We start from the raw sequence: 23,466 nt of genomic DNA on the forward strand, positions 1-23,466 counted from the left end.
AAAACACTTAAATGGTGAGGTTTTTTGTTTACAAATTGAGACTTAGTACGATGAAAAAATACGATTAGCAAAAGAAAGGATGGTGCAAGAAAAGAGACCTTTGCAAGCTCTTTAATTAGTTTGTATGATGATTGTTGAATGTTGGTGAAACCATAATTGTTCAATTTATTTATTTTTTGTTTGTCAAGAAAAGAGACCTTTGCAAGCTCTTTAATTAGTTTGTATAATGATTGTTGAATGTTGGTGAAACCATAATTGTTCAATTTATTTTTTTTTTGTTCGTTAGTTTTTGTTTTGATTTTAGATTTTTTCCCATACTTGAAACTAGTCACGGGCCATAGTTTCGAGTCAACTCATTGACTAGATGATAAATCAAAGAACTAGTGATTTGGTTAAAAATATATATGGAGATGACCAATGGATTGTGAAAATCTTGAATGATATTTGATTAGTTGAGGTAAAACCTTAACCACTTCAATACAACACCGAGGGTTACTGTTTGAAAAGTTTGCACAACACAACTCAACTCAACTAATTGAGATGAAACTCGATTAGTTGAGCTTTGCCCTTACAAAAATACTAAATCGATTGATCGTTACTTTTTACACTTTTTTAATTTTGAAAATTTTCAACTTTTAAGCTCAAAAACACTTAGGGAACAATCAATATATATTCCTATAAATTTAAAGAAATCCATTTAAAGATAAAACAATGAACCAATATTGGTATTTTGTCATCAAGTTTTTTTAAGTGTTTGAGTCAATTTAAAAACCAATTAGATAATGTTTTCCCGCAATTATACCCCACTCATCATCCAATTATCCAAAATCTCCTAAATCAAATCATCTTCAACCTTGGTGGATTCTCCATGGAGCACAATCATAATTTCTTTCTTCCATTGTTAGAAGATTACCATATATTTAAATACCATATAAAGTTTTTAAAGTATTTTCTATCTTTTCAATTATTGTTAGAAGATTCTATTCAAACAACTTAAAATACCTCAAAATTGTTCTAAAATAACCTATTTTTAGAATAAATTATGAAAAATTATAGAAAAACTATTTTCTGTCCAAAATTCACCAAATGGATGCACTATGGGAACGCAAGTACTTTGGAAGACCATTTCATGGGCCTCTCTCCCCGCTTGATCCAGTTATATTGCAAAATATGGGCTAACTTCAACGGGACCAAAATACTAACAGTTACGATGTTCAAAATGGCCCAAAATTTTCAGGCCCATTTCTTTCAGCCCACAAAGTTGCTGAGACAGAGGTATCATATACTTGATATAGTTTCAGGCTTTCACCATCATCCTTAGCTCAGATTAGCACGAAGCCACGAGCCCTTCCCTCGGCTGCTCACACGCACTCTCTCTGTCAATATACGTTTCCTTCTCTCTCGGTCTCAAGCAATGTCTTATGTGCCACCGCACCTGAGGAACCCTTCTTCTTCTATCTCTCGAACCTCCAAACCTACCGAAACCTCCGCGGTAACCCTAGACGACACTCATCGCACCACCAACAACCTTTCCTATTCCTCCACAAACTCTCATCTCTCTCATTCCAACGCCTCTTCCTCTCCTTCTCTCTCTCGTTGGGCCTCCTCCAATGCCGCCGCCGTGCCTCGGACTCCCTCCGTTCCGGAGCCCGTTTTCCCTCAGTGGAAGCCTTCCGACCGTGTTTTCCTTATGAAACCTGAACAGGTTTGATGTTTATGGTTCTCTGATTGATTTTTTTTTTTGGCTATGGTGGTTTGAGTGGGTTGTTGCTTGAATTAATTTCACTACTATGCTAATTTTGGCGTTCTTTTTGGAGTTGTTGTTGTGTTGTTTTGTGGCCCTGTTTGGTTGCTGAGATAATTATGAATGAGAAGGGGAAAAGTCAACGTTTCTTTTATTGTTGTTTAGTTGGAAGAAAAAAGAGAGCTTAAGTTACATCAGTCAAAAAATAGTCTTAGAAAACTTAAGTGAGATGATTATTCTGTTTTTGGAGGAGCCGAAGCAGTGGATAGTGTAAGATTCAATTATCCTTTGGAAAATTATATGATTCTGATTCTGTAATATATAAAGAATGTGACTTAAGAAAATGTCACTGAATATGACCAAGGTTCAAAAAATGTGGCATAATTAAGGAAAAATGTGACTTGGGCAGTGAGAGAGCTCAAAGAGGTATGACACCACCAAAAATTTGATACTTTTTGTTCTCATGGTCTGCTCGTTGTCCTCTCCTTCAGTTTTCTGCCTGATTCTCAACAACCAACCGGAGTATCATTTTTTGTTAATTTTAGTCATTGCGTTATATTTGGACTTGAAGGCAATAGTTAGTTTATGGTTCAATGTTTCATTTGTGCTCTAAAACGTATTTTCTGCCTGAGATTCTTTTGGTTGAATTATAATCATTTTTGTATTCTGAAATTGGAGAAATTGGAATATTGGCATATTCATCAAAGCGATCATTTGAAATATTGAATTTGAATTAATGTTTTTGTTATCTTGGCATGATGCATTTACATACAGATTGAAGAGGTCCGATTGCGGCTTAATGTTGATGTTACTGTTGCTCCAGACTTGCCTCCTGCACCTGCACCAATTGAATCATTCACAGACATGGTAAATTTGTGCATTTATGTGTCTTGGTGATATGATCAAAGCTACTTTAATGAGGCAGCAATAAAATCTCAAGTTAAGAAAATATGGTTTTTTATTTTTTCAGGGTCTGCACCAAAGCATCATGAAGGATATTACCTTTCATGAATATACTAGGCCCACCTTTATTCAAGCTCAGGCCATGCCAGTTGCTCTCAGCGGAAGGGATCTCCTGGGATGTGCTGAAACTGGTAGTGGAAAGACTGCTGCTTTTGCTATTCCTATGATTCAGGTCTTTATTTCATGATTTTAATGGACTATTATGAACTTTATATTTTCTTTTGAGTTTTAGTGTTTGCTTGGAAATTGAACAATTGGATATATATCTGGCTAATTGATGGTTTTCTGCCTTACTTTTCTATCTTCCATTTCCAATTTTGCAGCATTGCTTGGCTCAACCTCCTGTTCGGCGAGGTGATGGACCATTGGCATTGGTCTTGGCTCCCACAAGAGAGCTTGCCCAACAAATAGAAAAGGAGGTGCCAACTATTTTTTGTGAATAGAAGATGAATGCTGTTGTTAGGATTATCTAAGTTTCAAACTGTTGGCAGTAATAGTTCATGTTTTTTCTTCTAAACCACATTATAACGATGCTGCAAGTGTTTGTCAAAATTGAATTCACATTTGGTTCTTAATTATGTTTGTTAGTTTTAATCTAGAGCGGACTTCATGTTGCCAACCCAATTAGATGAACAAAGACATTTTGGCGTGTTGAATTGTTATATGTTTATTATTCTCGCCATTTTGTTCTTTGTTTTTGCTGAACGGATACACAAAAGCACTCTCTCACATTCTTCATTATATTCTTTGATCTCGATTACTTTTTTATTAGATATGAAAGTTATATTAAACTGGCATGCATTCGTTGGATTTTGTTTACTTCTGAATATGAATATTTATGCATAAATAGGACCCAATAACATTTTCTCCAAATTCTTTAGAACCTTAAAGCAAACTAGGATTATTTCCTTTATTAGTTTCTTTGGTCAATTTGGAAATGGAATTAATATGTCTGAACCATGAAAGCTGATAATTCTTGAGTATGCCAGGCTTATCTAAGAAGGGTTAGCTTGGTGAATGATGAGATCATTCTTTTATTGCATGTGGTCTAGCACATCATATCATTTTAAGTATTGTTTTTCAAACTTGGTTTTTATTTTATTTTATTTTATTTGAAGGGTGAGCACATTTTTCCTTCTCTTTTGGGTTTTATTCTCTACATTTGTGGGAATGAATAAGAACCAATATTATCATTTATTTAGGATTTATGAGATGAATAATTTAGCGAGATTTTTTTCTCCTTGAATTATGAGTTGTATCTTTTGATTTACATTTAATATCTGATCTATTTTGAGATCATCTTTCGTTCTCAAATTACCATGTTGAGCAATCTGATGTCTCCTGTCCAGGTTAAGGCTTTTAGTAGATCACTTGATTCCTTTAGAACTGCGATAGTTGTGGGTGGAACAAACATTTCCGAGCAGGTGACCAATTTTGTCTTGATAATTTCATTTCATAATGGTTTTTGAAAATTGAAATCGTTGTCCTAGTTTCTCCTTATTCATTTCTGAGCAGGACTGCAGGAGAACAAAAGGAAAAATTTATGTCCTGTCTCTTCTTATTGCTGTTTACATTTCATTTCCTTGGTGCAGGAAAAAATGGTTTCCAATCCTATCTTATATACGCATATATGTTTTGTTGGTTTCTTTTGTTGCTTGACACCAAACAGAGGTCTGAACTTAGAGCAGGAGTAAATATAGTGGTTGCCACTCCTGGAAGATTCATTCATCATTTACAAGAAGGAAACACGTCTCTTTCCAGAATTTCATTTGTTGTTTTGGATGAAGCTGACAGAATGCTTGACATGGGATTTGAACCACAAATAAGAGAGGTATATTACATGCCAATCCATATACTCACATTTTTAGATTTTCCCCACTTGCTTATATCATTGCTACTTAAGAGGCTCTGCCTTTATTTAGTTCATTTTATGCTCCAGTTCCTAGTGTCTCTCTTTTCTTTGTAAGCATGTTAATCTATCTATACATTTTGTGTCCTTCCTTTTCCTTGCTTTTGCAATGTTTTGCATGCTTTAATAAAAAAACATGCAATCAGTTTACTTGCATTTGGTTGCAACCTATCATCATCTCATTCTCAGCATATGGTCTGTGAACCTTCTGGAAGAAGACATTTTACACTCCCTTTCATTCCATTTCAGGTGATGCAAAATCTGCCACAAAAGCATCAAACACTGCTGTTCAGTGCAACCATGCCAATGGAGATTGAAACATTAGCACAGGTTGGGAGTATTTTCTGTTTCACATCATGGTGATCTTGTCAAGAAGTTGATTCCATTTTTTATTGCCTCATGCTCAAATTGAACCCAGAGTTTGTGTTAAACTTGTACTGTGAAGTTTTTACATCTGATGTAAGTCCATGCCTTGTCCTCCTGATTAAGAGTTTCATCCAATATCCTCTAGATGTCCCTCTGGAAAGCATCTGAACTCAATAAATAAGGTTCTGCTGTATATTTGCCTTTTTTTTTTCTCCCTTCTTTGCTTTCTTTTTGTGGGATATGATCAAGCACTTAACCTTGGAGTTCGAGAAAACTGAGTCTGACTTTGAAATCAGTGTAATTGAATGCTCCTATAGGTTCCAAAAGTACATTAAAAGAAAAGTACATTCCCAACTTTGGCAGTGCTTTCTTCTGCATAATGTGGATTTCCCACTTTTTCTGATTTTTAAAAATCTTTCTGGTGTTAAAATGAGCCTACAAACAATGGATGCTTCTGAGAAGAGGTATCAAATGCCTTTCTCATTTTGGTGTTAGCGTGTGTGGCACCTCCAAGATGACATTGTTAAGTCTTGTAAAAATTAAGCAAAATTTTTTTAGAAGTTGCTCTGAGAACGATTATGTCTTCTTTTGTATTTATTTGGATTGATTTTGATGTTAGCATGAAGTATTTTGGCATAATTTGACTTTATTTTTTTGTGCCGTCTTAGGAGTATCTAAATAATCCTGTGCAAGTAAAGGTGGGAAAAGTGAGTTGCCCAACAGCAAATGTTTCTCAGATTTTGGAGAAGGTTTCTGAAAGTGAGAAGGTATGCTTATTTTGGCACTTGATACATTTTTTCTTTCCTGAAATCTCACTTAGTTCTCCTCTAATTTTTTAATCACAATTTTCTGATCTTACACACGAGTCTTTTTTAGGGGAGGAGCTTGGACATGTTCTTTTGTTCTTCAACATGTATGCTTCAAGTTCTATTACTTGGAGTCCCATTATCACTTTTAGTATTTATCCTTGTCTAAATTAACAAGTTAGATTTCTAAATGGAAGGTCAATCCTAAATTGGGTATGAATCTGGAGATAGAGGTTATTTGCTTGTAAACTTGTAGCTGGATGAATGACTTGAGAGATATGATGTGTAGTGATAGCAAGACTATACATTATAAGGCTAATCAAATTAGACACTTAGAACTTACTGGCATACTGCAATTGTTGCAGTCAGTACTTGTTCTTGGTGGTTTTTTATTTTTTTCATTTTTTCAAAAATTTGTTTTGTTCTTTTGGGAAATTAAATGGGTTATGAGCCTCCATGAAGACTTGTTTCTTTCATTTATTGCTATGTATGAGGAAAGATTGTGGTGGACACCAGGCTTGATGTTGTATAAAGATAAGTTGACCACAACAAATTTTCTTCTATGCTTTTTCTGGGCTTGGAAGTTCCTTTAGGACATTTAAAGAAGAGATGATATTTGGAGTAGTTGAGGTTGGCCTTTTCCTTGGGGTGGGGATGGCTGCAGCAAGGAAAACTTACAGTCCCATCCTTGATCCTCCAATTCAAAACATTTATCAGGTTTATACTCTCAGCAATGGTTTAGGGCATCAGTGCTAGCTTTTATAATGGTGATGAGACTTGGTATTGGAAGATATTCTATGATAAGCATAGACTACTGCATAAAATAATCCAAAATGGATTGTAGGGTACAAAAAAAAAAATATAGTATGCCCTAGCTATGATACTTATAGCTAGCATTTGTATTGTCAAAATATTGTGTGAATGGCCAAATACCTTTGCCTTGAGTTTTGTATATTATATGTAGACTTTACAAGGATGTTATACATGGAAAGCAAATAAAAGCAAATAAATTCCCGCATGATTCTTTGGCTGAGGAGCAAGAGGTGAAGGAGGGGATTGTGAATGCTTTTCAGCATCAGCTCTTGGAAGAGCCAGGATGGAGAGCTGGCATTGAGGGGCTGCACCTTCAATGTCTAAACCACAGTGAAGCTGAAGCTCTGGAGATGCCTTTTACTGAGGAAGAAATTTTCTTAGCTCTGATGGAAATGAACGGAGACAAGGCTCCGGGCCTGGATGGGTTTACTGTGGCCTTTTGGCAATCTTGTTGGGATTTTGTGAAGGAGGAGGTTGTAGAGCTGTTTAAGGAATTTTATGACCAGAAATCTTTTGCTAAAAGCCTAAATACTACCTTCTTGGTCCTCATCCCAAAAAAAGGTGGGGCTAAGGATCTCGGGGATTTTCGGCCCATCAGCCTTTTAGGGGGGCTATGCAAGCTTCTGGCCAAAGTGCTGGCCAATAGGTTGAAGAAGGTGTTAGGTAAGGTGGTCTCGGCGGATCAAAATGCATTTGTGAGGGGAAGACAGATTCTGGATGCCTCTCTCATAGCTAATGAGGTGGTTGATTATTGGCAGAAGCGGAAAGAGAAAGGGCTGGTTGGCAAACTGGATATTGAAAAAGCCTATGATAGTATTAATTGGAACTTCCTCATGAAGGTTTTGCATAAGATGGGCTTTGGGTCTCGTTGGATGGAGTGGATTCGGTGGTGCATCTCAACTGCAAAATTTTCGGTTCTTGTCAACGGGGTGTCAGTAGGCTTCTTTTCCATCTCTAAGGGGCTGCGTCAAGGAGATCCCATTTCTCCTTACCTTTTTGTTTTGGGTATGGAAGTGCTGAGTGCACTCATAAGAAGGGCTGTTGAGGGGGGCTTCATTTCTGGTTGCAGACTTCGAGGGAGAGGGGGGATGGAGATGAATGTGTCCCACTTACTCTTTGCCGATGACACAATCATCTTTTGTGAAGCAAGGAAGGAGCATCTAACTCATCTTGGTTGGATTTTGGCGTAGTTTGAGGCGGCTTCTAGTTTTAAGATTAATCTGGCCAAGAGTGAATTAATTCCTGTTGGGGAGGTTGAAGATATTGAGGAAATGGCTGTGGAGTTAGGGTGCAGAGTGGGGGATTTTCCTGTTAAGTATTTGGGGCTGTCCTTTGGAGCCCATCACAAGGCCTTGTCTATGTGGGATGGGGTGGAGGAAAGAACGAGGAGAAGATTAGCTCTTTGGAAAAGGCATTATTTGTCTAAGGCCGGGAGAATTACCCTCATTAAAAGTACATTGGCCAATATTCCTATCTACCAATTGTCCCTTTTCCGAATGCCCAAGTTAGTGGTAAAAAGGCTTGAAAAATTACAAAGAGATTTTCTTTGGGGAGGGGGAAGCCTGGAAAGGAAAATCCACTTAATCAATTGGGAGGCGGTGTGTACTCAAAAGGAGAAAGGGGGTCTTGGCATTCGGAAGATTGTTTTATTGAACAAGGCTTTGCTGGGTAAGTGGATTTGGAGATTTGCCTTTGAAAAAGATTTACTTTGGAAGAAGGTGATCGGGGTGAAGTATGGCCAAGAGGGATGTGGTTAGAGAACTAATGAAGCTCGTGGTACTTTTGGAGTGGGGGTTTGGAAGGAGATCCTGAAGGAGGCAAGTTGGTGTTGGGATAACATTGAGTTCAAGGCGGGGAGGGGGACTAAGGTCAAGTTCTGGACTGACCATTGGTGCGGCAACGCAGCACTGTCCCAAAATTTTCCCCAGCTTTATGCCATGATGGTCTTTAGAAACGCAATGATCAATAAAGTGTGGGATTCAAGCCTTGGTCAAGGAGGGTGAAATCTCAGATTGTATAGAGATTCTAATGATTGGGAACTGGATTTAATAGAAGAGCCGCTTCTTTTGCTAAGGGACTTCAGGATTTCTTCAGAAGAGGACTCAATGTTATAGAAAGGAGGGGGTCTTGATATTTTTCGGATTCGGGACGTTTATAATTTGCTGGCTGCCCCTAATCCCCTTGTCTTTCCGAAAAAGAGCATTTGGGTGGATAAGGTTCCAACCAAAGTTGCTTTCTTTGCGTGGGAGCTACTTGGGAAAAAATCCTTATGTTGGACAGGCTTCAAAATCGAGGGTGGTAGTTCCCTAATCGTTGTTATTTGTGTGGTTGTGAAGAGGAAAATGTAAATCACATTCTTTTACACTGTACAGTGGTCAGGGTCCTCTGGGAGATCGTCCTTGCCTTGTTTGGGGTTCAGTAGGTGTTCCTAGAGACAGTTAAAGAGGTGTTATTTTGTTGGAGGGACCCTTTTGTGGGTAAAAAGAGGAAAAAGATTTGGAATTCCATCCCGTTGTGTATTTTTTGGACGGTTTGGAAGGAAAAAAATAGGTTAGCTTTTAGAGGGGATTCGTTAGCTATTCAGACACTCAAGAATTTTTTTGTATGTAGTTTGTGGAGTTGGGCTAGGGTATATGAGAGATGAGTCCTCTTCACTTTTAGGCTTCTTGGAGTGGTTAGCGGCTCCTTAAGGGCTGGTGAGGTTGTTCTGTTTATGTGTTTTTTGCTTTGTGGCTGCTTTGTATACTCCCTGTATGCTTTGTGGCCTTTCGACCTTTTTTAATATATTTTGTGTTCATCTATAAAAAAAAAATAAAAAATTTCCGCATGATTCTAGCCTTATAAATGTAAACTATAATCTGTCAAATAATGTATGATAACTGTACAGAATAATAAATGGAGAAATAAGGAAACAATTATGGGCTAAAATAAGGAAAGAAGTGTGGGCTAAAATAAGGAAAGAAATGTGGACAGCAAAGTTGTCCTTTGACAGCCCCCCTCAAATTGATGCAAGTTGATCAACAAGCATCAATTTGCTACTTAGCAAGCAATGTCGATGACGAGGGAGAGCCTTGGTAAAGATATCAACAATTTGTAAGTCAGTGGAAATGTGTGGAAGAGTGATGACACGAGCTTCAAAGGCTTCACGGATAGAGTGATAGTTCACTTCAATATGCTTTGTGCGCTCATGATAGACAGGATTGGTCGTGATTTGAATAGCACTTGTATTATCGACATGTAGAGGTGTAGGATCGGTCTCAGAAAAATCTAACTCCGCAAGCAAACCTCGAAGCCAAATGATTTCAGAACAAGCAAGAGACATCGCCCGGTACTCAGATTCCATAGATGATTTAGAGACTTTGTCTTGCTTTTTACTTTTCCAAGAGATCAATGCATCACCTAAGAACACATACCAACCAGTGATGGAGCGATGGGTATCCGCACAACCAACTCAATCAGCATCACTATAAGCAGCAAGGCGAGTAGAATTGCCTGCAGGGAAGAACGAGCCACGAGTAGAAGTGCCTTGAACATAGCGCATGATCCTATGGACAACAGCCAAATGAAGATGACGAGGAGTCTGAAGGAATTGACTGACTTGCTCTACAAAAAAAGAAATGTTTGGTCTAGTAATGGTGAGATAAACAAGGCTACCCACCAACTTCCTGTATAAACTGGGATCAGCAAGTAAGTCGCCCTCCTCTTTGCGAAGCTTGACATTTAATTCCATAGGAGTATCAACAGAAGTAGCCCCTTGTAGACCAGCTGTAGCCACCAAGTCACTCGCATACTTATGTTGATTGAGGGAAATACTAGAGGGACTATGATGCACCTCAAGACCAAGAAAATATGTGAGAGACCCAAGATCTTTCATATGAAAGGACTCGGAGAGATGTGTTTTGAGCTGACCAAGTAAAGCAAAATCGGAACCAGTGATCACAATATCATCAACATAAACCAAAAGAACAACAATACCCATGTCTGATTTCCGAAGAAACAAGGAAGTGTCATACTTGCTCTGCCTGAATGAAAATTGTAATAAAATGGTGCCGAATTTATCAAATCAGACCCTCGGAGCTTGTTTGAGACCATAAAGAGAGCGACGAAGCTTACACACATGTGAAGTTGGAGAGGAAAACAATCTCAGGGGTGACTTCATATAAATACACTCTTTAAGATCCCCATGAAGAAAAACATTTTTTACATCCATCTGATGTAGTAGTGGCCAATCATTGGAAGCAGCAAGAGCTAGAATCATACGAACAGTAGTCATTTTAGCCACAGGAGCAAAGGTCTCTTCATAATTGATACCATATTCCTGATTATTCCCAAGTGCAACAAGCCGAGCTTTGTAACGATCCAAACTTCCATCAGATCGGACCTTGACTGAGTAAACCTATTTGCAACCCAGAGGAACAATAGTGGGAGGAAAGGGCTCAATGTCCCAAGTGTGATTGGCCTCTAGAGCGGCAATTTCTTCCTGCATAGCTTGTCACCAACAATCATGCTTGGCAGCATGTGGGAATATCAAAATTGGACAATGTAGCAGTAAGAGTTGAAATAGAATTTCCAGAACTGGAAGAGGGAAATCCATACCTATTCGGAGGTACAGACACTCGAGGAGAGCGACGTACTAAAGATGCTGGAGGTGCTGCAACTGACTGAATTTGGAGTGTGGTAAGATTAGATATCGGGTGAGCCACTGAAAGAGACTGTGGGCGGGAGTGTCTCATATACACAATACCTGGTTGAAAGCGAGAATTGACTGGATGAAGATCTGAGAACTGTTGCTCAAAGGAGGGGAGAACCATAGTAGAAGAGGATGACACAGTAGAAGAGGATACATGAAAGAAATGTTGATTTTCAAAGAAAATAACATTCCTAGAAATACGTGTACGATGTAATGTAGGATCATAGCAAACAAATCCCTTTTGACACATATTATATCCCAACAAAGCACATCGAACAGATTGAGTAGATAATTTATGTCGCTCATGAGGAGGTAAATGAACAAAGCATACACAACAAAAAATACAAAGGTAATCATAACTAGGTTGCTTAGCAAATAAGCGGAAATAGGGAGACTCCATATCTAGGACTTGAGAAGGTAAACGATTAATCAAGTGAGTAGCAGTTTTCAGAGCCTCTACCCAAAACATGGATGGAACAGAAGATTCTAACAAGAGAGTACGTATCACATCTAGGAGATGACGATTTTTACGTTTGACAACTCTATTTTGTTGAGGAGTAGAGGGACATGAACGTTGATGAATAATACCCTTAGAAGCCAATAATGCTTGAAACTCAATAGACAAATACTCACCACCGGAATCTTTGTGTAATGTCTTAATAGAAGTAGAAAATTGATTGTCAACATACGCTAAAAACTCAGTGAAAGTACGAAAGACCTCAAATTTAGAGCGAAGAAAGTAGACCCAAGTAAATCTGCTATGATCATCAATGAAAGTCACATAATATTTAAATTTCTCATGTGAACTAACCGAGGAAGGTCCCCAAACATCACTATGGATAAGATCAAAGCAGTGAGATGCTCTACTTGCATGCAAAGGGAAGGGAAGAGTTTTACTTTTACCAAGTTTGCAAGAATCACACTCAAGAGATAAAGAAGAACGATCCTTATTACCAGGTAAATCAGAGTTCAATACATGAGATAAGATCTGAGTATTGGGATGACCTAAACGACGATGCCACACCATACTAAGATTTGAAACATTATTACAAGCAAAAGACTTAATAGAAGAAAGTGGAGAAAAATCTGGAACAGGTAAAAATAGTGGAAACAAGCGCCCCACTTTAGGCCCTTCGTGATTGGCTCCCCTGTTACCTGGTCCTGCACAACACAACCATTACTAGAAAAATTAACAGCACAATTGTTATCAACTAATTGGCCAACAAAAATAAGATTTGTGGAAAGTTGAGGAGCAAGAAACACATTAGTGAACTTAGAAGAGGCATCATCGATAGCAGCTATGGGCAAAGAGCTGCCATTGGCAGTTTGAATGGAAGATTGACCAGCGTAGGGCCGAACATGACACAAAGCGGTGGGATTATTAGTCATGTGATTAGAGGCCCCCGAGTCCACGTACCAGAGTTTAGTAGAATTGTTACCTTGGAACCCCATTGCTGACAATGCTGAAATTAACATTCGTTGCACCATTTCTAGGGTGCAGTAATTTGGTGCAGGAACAGAGCACGCAACTGAAGGAGAGTCGTGTGCTGCAGAAGTTGCTACAAGAGGGACAATAATCGAAGTCTGAAATGCTTGGGCCTGACGATTCTGGGGGTGAATACGACATTCTTTGATAATGTGACCCTTCTTCTTGCAATAAGAACAAAACTTCTTAGGACAAGTAGCAGCAATATGCCCATATTCCTTGCAGCAAAAACACTGCAAGTTTTTAGAATGCATAGGTGGTCCGCGTCCTTAGGCAGCATAAGCTACGGTTGCCATCCTGGAACTGCCATGAGATTGCTCCAGAATAGCTTGAGTACTAAGGCGTTGCTCTTCGCGAAGTAACTCACCAAAACAAATATCAAGAGAGGGAACAAGAGATCTGTTCAGTAAAGAGGAGCGGTTAGATTCATATTCCGGATGTAGTTTCATAAGAAACTGATCACACCGGGTAGTCGCGTGAATAGTCTGAATAGTTGAGAGAACGGCAATAGGAACATCCGTTGTAGCCAAATCAACATATTCATGCCAAAGAGTCAAAAATGCCGAGTAGTAGTCCTGGATGGAAAGACTACCATGTTGAAACATGGCAATCGCATGTTCTAATTGAAAGCGACGAGCATCGTTATCCTAATTATAAACTTTCTTCAAGTAAGCCCACATAGAGTGAGCGGAGCAATGGGGCCGTAAGTGGGTGACAATATGAGGCTCCACTGAACCAAGAAGCTAAGACATGATGCGTGCATCAAGCACAACCCATGAAGGAGAAGACCCAACATCTTGAGATTTGTCAAAAGTGGATGGTTTTGCAACATCCGTGCCATCAATATGGCCCCAAAGGTCTTTTCCCTTGAGAAAAAGTTCAAACTGAAATGCCCAGGTAGAATAATTTGTGCCTGTAAACTTAACACACACAAGTGCGAAATCCATAAAAAATAAATAGAACTCGAGACAAAAGGGTGGACCACAAAAAAATAAAAATCCCAGAAGAAAACTGACCCACGACAATCACAGAAATACCGAGAAAAATGGTTGTGGTTGGGTGCAGCACGAATCAACACAGACTTGACCGAAAGACACGAGAGGCTCCTCCGAAACCGAGAAGACAGAACATAATTTGAGGGAAGAAAAATTAGCAACCTTGCTTTGATACCATGTCAAAATATTGTGTGAATGGCCGAATACCTTGGCCTTGAGTTTTGTATATTATATATAGACTTTACAAGGATGTTATACATGGAAAGCAAATAAAAGCAAATAAATTCCCGCATGATTCTAGCCCTATACATGTAAACTATAATATGTCAAATAATGTATGCTAACTGTACAGAATAATAAATGGAGAAATAAGGAAACAATTATGGGCTAAAATAAGAAAAGAAGTGTGGACAGCAAAACTGTCTTTTGACATGAATATATCTATTACTATCCAAAAGTCTCAGGAAATCCAAAAATTCTATGTAGATAAGACTATTATCATCATCACTATCCATTCTATCCATTGCAGTTGCAAACCATATTATTTGAAAACTATGTTATGATAATGAGTACAAATCAGATGCTCCTTTCAGCTCAAGCTTGTTAATCAGTTGGGTTAGGCATATGTATGCTTGGTGGTTTGATACACACAAACATAAGAATGAACTGAAACAATCTGCAGATAATGTCAGGTGTCCCTTTTCTTCTTGCTGCCAGTTCTTATGGTTTGAATCAGGTTTAATTTTCCTTCATTAATGGTCATTTCCGTTGTCATTACCATTCATTTATTCATTTATCCTGCTTATTCTCTTTGATTGTCTTGTACTTAAAATCAACCATGGTTTGGCTATTATGCTTTTAGATGTATCGGGTCCTTTGATTGTGAGTTTTTTCTTTTGATGGTAATCTTGTTACAGTGTCAAATATGTGTAGATTGATGGACTTCTAGCTTTACTTGTGGAGGAGGCATCCCAGGCTGAAAGATGTGGTCGTCCCTTTCCTTTAACCATCGTTTTTGTTGAGAGGAAGGTATTTCTGATGTCTGTATACATTTGGTCTACCTGTTTTATACTCTGTAAATTTTAATATGCTGGTTATAACTTTAAGCATCTTGTGTGATAATTTCCTTCTGTAGAATCCATCCATACCAACCTTTTTTTCCTTAGTCTAAACACAGGCACCTAGATGCGCCCATTTATTTGTCAACTATACTGGCATTTAAAAAATTTCTAGATTGATCTACCAGCTTTTCATTGCCAATTCTGAGTGCCCTCTTTTTAATGTTATGGCTTAGTCCAGATTATATCTTCTGAACATCTTTGCATGAATTTACCATCGAAGTGCAAAATGTTCATAACATAATAAAATTGTTGCAGATGATCAAAGATATGTTGGAACAGCAACACAATGTGACGATCTTAACTAACCATCACATGTAGGGTATTGTATTTCTTGAAGTTGAGTTGGAAAATTTAGTGTTTTAAGAAAGTTTGTCATTCTTTACTTAGGAAATGCTGCCTAGATGCATGATTTTTTTGCTAGGGGCAGAAAACGTGGTTAATATGGTGCAAGTTTTTTCTTCCTTTGATCTATGTTTGTGTATTTTTTCTTTGGCATGGTTCGGTTTGATGTCAGTTCTATAGTACTAGATGAAGAGTACAAATGATTTTGTTATCTTATATGTTTGTATGTGTGTATGGTTTTCCTCTAATATATGAGGTCTTAGCATGGTTCTCTAATAACAAGGCATGGTTTGATGTCAGTGCTATGGTGCTTGATGAAGAGTACAATTTATATATGTATACATATTTTATCTGATTTTTTTTTTCTTTCATTCATATATAAACTGGCTCTATTTTTATAGTGTTTAAAGGATAACTGTTGGTGTTGTTACTTTACTAAACTTTAGGAGACATTTTTAGTACTTGAATTTGGGTATGTATACAGACAAGGTGCGATGAAGTCGCGGAAGCTTTGGTAGCTCAAGGTCTGCGTGCAGTTGCTCTTCATGGTGGCCGCAGTCAAGCTGAAAGAGAGGCTGCCCTTCGTGATTTTAGGAATGGTGCTACTAATATCTTGGTATGCCTGTGTATATCCTCAAATAGTATTGATGATTGCATTTTTAATGGGCTTGTTCAGCGTGTTGTGACTGATGATGATGCATAGTGTGTAATGAAAATTGTGTCCAACTCCCCCTTTTGGCATGGTGGTCTCACTCACAATGGTGGATATCTACTTTTGCATGCTATAAAATGGTGCCACTCAGTTTTCTTGGCATGGTCTATGTTGAGAGAGAGAGAGAGAGAGGAGAAAAACCTTATTCTCATTCATTGTAATCTCTACTTACAATTGAGAGATATATATATACAAGGCTAGGAGTCCTAACTACCATACATGTGACCTATATTAACAAGGAAAGATAGTATACTATGCAATACATACATTATATTCAACATTCCCCCTCAAGCTGGAGCATATACGTCATATGCACCAAGCTTGTTACAAATATATTTAATCCTAGGACCTCTGAGAGATTTAGTGAAGATGTCTGCTAGTTGATCATTTGAATTGACAAAACTTGTAGCAACACATCCTGATGCGATCTTCTCTCTAATGAAATGACAGTCAACTTCAATATGCTTGGTCCTTTCATGAAAGACTGGATTGGATGCAATATGTAATGCGGCCTGGTTATCACAGATGAGTTCCATCTGTTCATCCTTTCCAAATCTCAACTCCTGAAGAAGATGTCTCAACCATATGAGTTCACATGTTGCCAAAGCCATAGCTCGATACTCGGCTTCAGCGCTAGATCTGGCCACTACATCTTGTTTCTTACTCTTCCAAGATATTAGATTACCTCCAATAAAAACACAGTACCCTGAAGTGGAACGTCTATCTGTGGGTGAGCCAGCCCAATCTGCATCTGTGTAACCAACAACTTGAGTATGACCTCTGTTCTCGTACAATACACCTTGGCCTGGTGTACTTTTGATATATCGAAGGATACGGATTACGGCATCCCAATGGCTATCACATGGTGACTGTAGGAATTGACTAACAACACTCACAGGAAAAGAAATGTCTGGACGAGTAATGGTGAGATAGTTCAATTTACCTACGAGCCGTCGATATCTCCCGGGGTCTCCTAAAGGCTCCCCCTGTCCTGGTACAAGTTTGACATTCGGATCCATAGGTGTGTCTACCGGTTTACAGTCTAACATACCGGTTTCTTCCAGGATGTCTAAAGCATACTTCCTTTGGGAAAGGACCACACCAGAACTAGATTGAGCTATCTCAATTCCCAAGAAATACTTGAGTTTCCCCAAGTCTTTGGTCTGAAAGTGGGTAAAAAGATGTTGCTTTAGTTTCTGAATACCATCCTGATCACTGCCTGTAATGACGATGTCGTCCACATAAACAACCAGATAAATACACTGCCCCAAGGAGTTATGATGATAAAAAACTGAATGGTCTGCTGTACTGCGAAGCATGCCAAACTCTTGAACAACAGAACTAAAACGGCTAAACCATGCTCGAGGAGATTGTTTCAAGCCATATAGAGAACGGCGTAACCTGCACACTAAACCAGACTCCCCCTGAGCAACAAAACCAGGAGGTTGCTCCATATAAACTTCCTCGGCAAGATCACCATGAAGGAAGACATTTTTAATATCCAACTGATAAAGAGGCCAAGAACACATAGCAGCCATGGAGAGAAGCAAGCGGACAGAAGCAATCTTGGCAACAGGGGAGAATGTGTCACCATAATCAGAACCATAAACTTGAGTATAGCCTTTAGCAACTAAACGGGCCTTAAGGCGATCAACTTGACCATCAGGACCAACCTTAACTGCATAGACCCAACGACAACCAACTGTAGATTTACCAGAGGGTAAAACAACAAGATCCCAAGTGCCATTAGAGTGCAGAGCAGCCATTTCATCCACCATTGCCTGTCGCCAGCCTGGATGGGAAAGAGCTTCATGGGTGCTCTTTGGAAGAGAAACAGAGAATATAGCAGAAACAAAAGCATAATAGGGTGAAGATAATCGATGATAACTCAAAAAATTGTAAATAGGATGAGGATTACGAGTAGAGCGAGTACCTTTCCGAACAGCAATAGGTAAGTCATTAGGAGAAGGCAGAGCCGGGGCAGGTGAAGCCGAAGGGATAGGAAGTGAGTCAGCAGGTGCCTCAGGAAAAGGGAGAGGAGCAACGACACGAGGGCAACGATGATAAACCTGAAGTGGTCGAGGGGGCATAGCATCAGGTGGGGAGACAATGGGAATGGGCAAGACTTCAGAAACAGGAAGAGACTCAGAAGTGGTGGAAAAGAATGGTGAGTCCTCAAAGAAGGTGACATCAGCGGAGATAAAGTACCGATGAGTCTCAAGGGAATAACAACGATAACCCTTTTGAAGTCTGGAATATCCCAAGAAGAGGCACTTCATGGCTTTGGCGGAAAGCTTGTCCTGTCCAGGAGTGAGAATATGAACAAAGCAAGTACAACCAAAGACACGAGGAGGAAGGAAATAAAGTGGTTGGTCAGGGAAAAGAAGGGAGTGAGGAATCTGATCGTGTAAGACAGAGGAGGGCATACGATTAATCAAATAACAAGCGGTAAGAACAGTGTCCTCCCAAAAGCGAAAAGGAACATGACTATGGAGGAGGAGAGTACGAGTTGTCTCAACAAGATGTCGATTCTTGCGTTCAGCTACCCCATTTTGTTGAGGAGTATGAGCACAAGAAGACTGATGAAGAATCCCATGATGAGACATAAACGAAGTAAATTGGGCTGAAAAATATTCCCTGGCATTGTCACTGCGTAACACACGAATAGAAATATTGAACTGGGTTTGGATTTCAGTATAAAATTTCTGGAAAATAGAGAATAACTCAGCTCGATTTTTCATTAAAAATAACCAAGTACATCGAGAATAGTCATCAATGAAAGTGACAAAATACTGAAATCCTAAAGTAGACGTAGTCCGACAAGGACCCCAAACATCAGTGTGGACAAGCTCAAAAGGAGACTTTGCCCGATTATTCAAACGCTTTGGGAACGAAACACGAGTATGTTTCCCAAGCTGACATGACTCACACGGAAGCGACGACAAAGTTGAAAAACGAGGAACCATCTTCTGGAACTTGGAGAGACTAGGGTGGCCCAGACGATTGTGAATGAGGAGAGGAGCATCAGTGGAAATGCAAACTGCAGGAGATGAATCTGAGGTGAGGTGATAGAGGCCTTGAGACTCACGTCCTATGCCAATCGTCTTCCCCGTACTCCGGTCCTGCAAGGTCACAAATTTATCAGAAAAGGTAATAGAGCAATTAAGAGTACGAGTGATTTTGCTGATGGAAATAAGATTAAAAGGACATTCAGGAGTATAAAGGACAGAAGTGAGAGGTAGAGAAGGCAGAGGAAGGGCCAAACCAATACCTTTAGCCACAGTTTGAGAACCATTAGCTAAGGTAACAGTAGGTAAATCAGAGGTAGTAGTAATAAAGGAGAAAAGATCCTTATTACCAGATAGGTGATCAGATGCTCCAGAATCTAGAATCCAGGGTCCAAGAGAAGATGTGTGGGTAAGGCAGGCAGAGGCATTACCAGGCTGGGCAACAGAGGCAATAGAAGCCTGAGATGTCTGAGATGCGGAGGAGCTCGGAGGCTGAGGCAGCGGAGAATCAGAGGACTGGGCCATATGGGCAGTGCGAGGAGGTCTTCCATGTAACTGATAGCAACGATCGCGAGTGTGGCCAAGTTTATTGCAATAGGTGCAATGAGGACGTTGGCCTCTACCTCGGGTACCACTGCGTCCTCCTCGAGAGGTAGTTTGAGAAACTAACACAGAAGAATCTGAAGCGCTATCAGATGGCAAAGTCTGAGTGGACGAGATACGGAGGAGGCGAGCAAACACATCATCCAAGGACGGAACTGATGAACTACCAAGAATCTGATCACGAATAGGCTCAAGATCTGGACGGAGGCCAATAAGAGTAAGGACCATGAAGAACTTGTCAAGCTGTGTTTGTTGAGCCCCAACATCAGGAGTAAGAGGCATCACAGTCAAGAACTGCTCCTTAAGAGAGGCAATCTGACCAATATAAGTAGATAGATCCAAGTCCTGTTGGCTGAGATGGACAATAGCAGAAGCCACCTTATAAAGACGCTGGATATCATTCGTGTATAATCCTTTGGCCTGAGTCCAAAATTTAAAACAAGTTTTATAGGCCTGAAGATGAAGAAGAATCCGGGGATCAACCGATTGCCATAATACACTACACAACTGTGCATCTATCTTCCTCCACTGTGCGCGGTCAACCTCAGGGATATCTGCCTCCTGGGTAACCAAGTGATCCTCATATCCTTGACCCATAAACCAAAGTTCAACAGAGGCAGACCAGGAGAGATAATTCTCACTGCCAACCAATTTCTCTGAGGTAATCAGAGGAGATCCAGCGAGAACAGACGTAAAGATCTGATTTTTGGTGGTCATATTCACGTATTTGGATCGAAGAGAGCCCTAAGATGGGTTCAGATGGCTGTGAGAGGTGCAATCAATGGAGAAAAAAGGTCGTGACGTGCCTAGAGAGGAAGAGAAGCAGCAACCAAGCCTCGGGGATGGAGGGGGAGCCCTGTCGGAGGTGGCCGGAATGGCAAGAAAGCCAAAAACAGGGAAAAAATGGAGATGCAGGGCTCGAGGAGGACTGCCGGAGGGCTAGAAGGCCAAGACGGCGCCGGACGAGCCTGGAGAGGTGTCGGAAGTGGCCGGAAAGTGAGCCACGCGCCGTCACGCGCCGGCGCGTGGGTGACAGGCCGGAGGAGAAGGGCGGCGCGTGAGATGCCGGTTGCCGGTGGGGTTTCCACTGGCATGTAGATCAGCCTCCGGCGGTTCGGAATATGTGGTCTTTTCCCGGAAAAAAGGTCGCCGGAAAAGGTTGCCGGCGTGGTGGAGATCCGACGGCGATGAGGTTGTCCGGGGTGGTTCGGAAAGAGAGTGAGGGGACCGGAGTGAAAACACGGTCACTCGACGGTTCGCCGGAATTGAGTACACGGCTAAACCGAAAAAATTAGGTTTTCTCCTTTGGCTCTGATACCATGTTGAGAGAGAGAGAGAGAGAGGAGAAAAACCTTATTCTCATTCATTGTAATCTCTACTTACAATTGAGAGATATATATATACAAGGCTAGGAGTCCTAACTACCATACATGTGACCTATATTAACAAGGAAAGATAGTATACTATGCAATACATACATTATATTCAACAGTCTAATTTGCCTTATTGTTTTAGTGAGTTTCAGGTCTTTTGGTCCAGTTCTTTGTTTGTTCTTTCTTTTATTGATCATTAAGTTTAGATTTATCAATTTAGAGAATGGGCTTTATAATGAGGACGACAAATTTATATGAATGCTGAATTTTGTTTTTCAATATTATTAGCTTTATGCAGAGAATTATGTGAGGCCATTGACCTCATATTCATTTCACACTTCTTTCCCATTCTCTCTGATTTTCGTCATTTAGTTTGTATTTCTTCTTCTGGATTTCTAACATGATTTCTTACTTGATTTGATTCAGAATCAGGATGGTTCTTGACCCCATACTTATCTGTGTAGCTTATTTTTAAACCTTTCTATGCAGGTTGCCACTGATGTTGCGTCCCGTGGTCTGGATGTTACAGGAGTCGCCCATGTTATTAATCTCGATCTTCCAAAGGTATTTATGGCTTCAAGTGAAAGTTTTTGCTTACCGAGTTCACCTAAAACCTACTAACAAGTCTTGGATGTTCCTAAAAGATTTTGGAGTTCTTGCTGGTCTGACTTGTCATTATAGTAATTCAATGGTGTTGTTATTTGGAAAGAATATTTTGTAGGTAGTAATCTTCTTGAATATGAAGGGCAATATACAATATAAAATAAGCTTATGGTTGTTGACTCTTTATGCAACTCATTTGCCTGCTCCTTTCTGTCACTATTAATTTGCTTATAAAAAATAGCAAGCTTAAAGCTTAAGTTCTGCATGCCTCAATTATAGGCAATGGAAAATTATGTACACCGGATTGGAAGGACGGGGCGTGCAGGATCAACAGGCCAAGCTACTTCTTTTTATACTGATCGTGATGTGGTATCTTCTTACTCCACCTTTTCCTTGTACTTTATTTCGGTTTTCCCTTCAGTAGTTCTGTTAATAGATACTGACTCATCTTCTTCAATCACATTGTGTAGTTCCTTGTGGCTCATATAAGGAAAGCAATTGCTGATGTTGGATCTGGGAATACTGTGGCATTTGCAACTGGGAAAGTATGGTTTTCCCCTATAAGTTGCATTTCAAAATCCATGTGTTTCTTTTGCTTCACATTTACCATGTTTCCCCCCTTTTTCTGCACATTGTTTTTCTATACTTTTAACAGCTTTTTGTTAACTCATGGGAGGATAAGTTAGGTTAAATTTCTAGATTTTTCTTTGAAAGGGTGTTTCACTTTCAGTGTTTTCCCTTCTTTCCATGACTTTGTAAATCTGATATCACTATTGACTTCTAGGTTGCAAGAAAGAAGGAGAGAGAAGCAGCAGCTGCACAGAAAGAAGCTAGGATTGCATTGTCCAATCTCTCATTGATGGGGCCGACATCATTAAATATAGAGGAAAAGTATAGGTTCATGATGAGCCCCTCGAGCATCAAGACAGAAGGTGCAGCAGATGATGCTTGGGATGACTGATATAAAAAGGTCTCCCATTTGGTACTTCTTGTTACAAAAGATGGCTAATGATCCTATGTCTTAAGTATCCAAGATAGCAAGGTCCGGAACATCTTTTTGTTTGCGAAGTTAGTTTTTTCTAGTTTGACACATTCATGCCCTTGTGCCTGCCTGTGGTTTGCATGACATTGCCTCGTTATATTGATGAGGGTAATATGCATATTTGTAGGTGTTGCTTGGGGTACAAGGTGATGTCAATGATGATGAACTTTTTGTAAGTTTGTTTTTACACAATTAATGTAGTTAGCTCATGTAACTGGGACTGGTTATTACTTAATAGATGTTTTTAAAGTTTGTAGGACTGGTTATTATTATCAGCATGTTTCACAAATTGCAGTTAGTTTTCTTAAAGTCTTGTGCATTGCCAAGAAATGGTTTGAGAGTCGATCACTTAAAATCTTTCAATTTGGTGTCAATACACATTAATTTGGTTCTGGGGGAATCGCTTTGATGCTGGCTGAACAGCCGAAAGGTGATGAAGAAAAGCCTATTCAGACACACGCGATGCCGGGGTGGGGGTGGGGAGGCGTGTTGGCAATGCCGAGAATTTATTCAGATTAGCAAGCTCAGGCGCAACATTTACAAGCCATGGTGTTCATGTGGAGGTTTGGGGTTGAGTTTGGCTTTGGTCTTGATATTCAGCTCAGGTTGAGCTCGTAAATCTGGCACGGATGCAGAGGAAGGTTAACCTTTATGCTTGTTTTAAGCAACGACTGAACTGGGAAAAAGAAAATTTATGATATTTGGTCGATTTAATGCCAATTGAGAATTAAGAAGAGCTTGTGTTTCATGGTTTTGAAGGGAAAAAGAGATCTGTGCCACAAATGGACTTTTGAATATGAGATGCATGAACCTCGAAAGGCTAATTCTTATTTCACCTATTTAATCAAGGGATTAAGTACTCTTGTTGGGAGTTGGGACGCTACTGGTAA

The 23,466-nt window shown here is 39.7% G+C and overlaps 1 protein-coding gene across 2 annotated transcripts; it reads left to right on the forward strand.

The window, feature by feature from the left end:
• Positions 1–1,303: 1,303 nt before the first annotated feature.
• On the forward strand, positions 1,304–22,848 carry LOC100258635 (DEAD-box ATP-dependent RNA helicase 20). 2 transcript variants are annotated; one of them, XR_785913.3, is made up of 15 exons: positions 1,304–1,705; positions 2,519–2,611; positions 2,715–2,879; positions 3,031–3,126; positions 4,057–4,131; positions 4,377–4,538; positions 4,866–4,946; positions 5,651–5,749; positions 14,706–14,801; positions 15,720–15,851; positions 21,421–21,495; positions 21,814–21,903; positions 22,005–22,079; positions 22,319–22,576; positions 22,704–22,848. XR_785913.3 is itself a non-coding variant. In XM_002266121.5 (14 exons), exons 1-14 carry the CDS (start codon positions 1,415–1,417, stop codon positions 22,493–22,495), a joined length of 1,707 nt encoding a protein of 568 aa, XP_002266157.1. In that variant the 5' UTR covers positions 1,304–1,414; the 3' UTR covers positions 22,496–22,848. The 2 variants fall into 2 exon arrangements, 1 of the variants encoding a protein (XP_002266157.1); XM_002266121.5 differs by having other exon boundaries at positions 22,319–22,848.
• Positions 22,849–23,466: the final 618 nt, after the last annotated feature.

The sequence above is a fragment of the Vitis vinifera genome, chromosome 6 (genome assembly GCF_030704535.1).
Source record: "Vitis vinifera cultivar Pinot Noir 40024 chromosome 6, ASM3070453v1".
Classification (NCBI taxonomy): Eukaryota; Viridiplantae; Streptophyta; class Magnoliopsida; order Vitales; family Vitaceae; genus Vitis; species Vitis vinifera.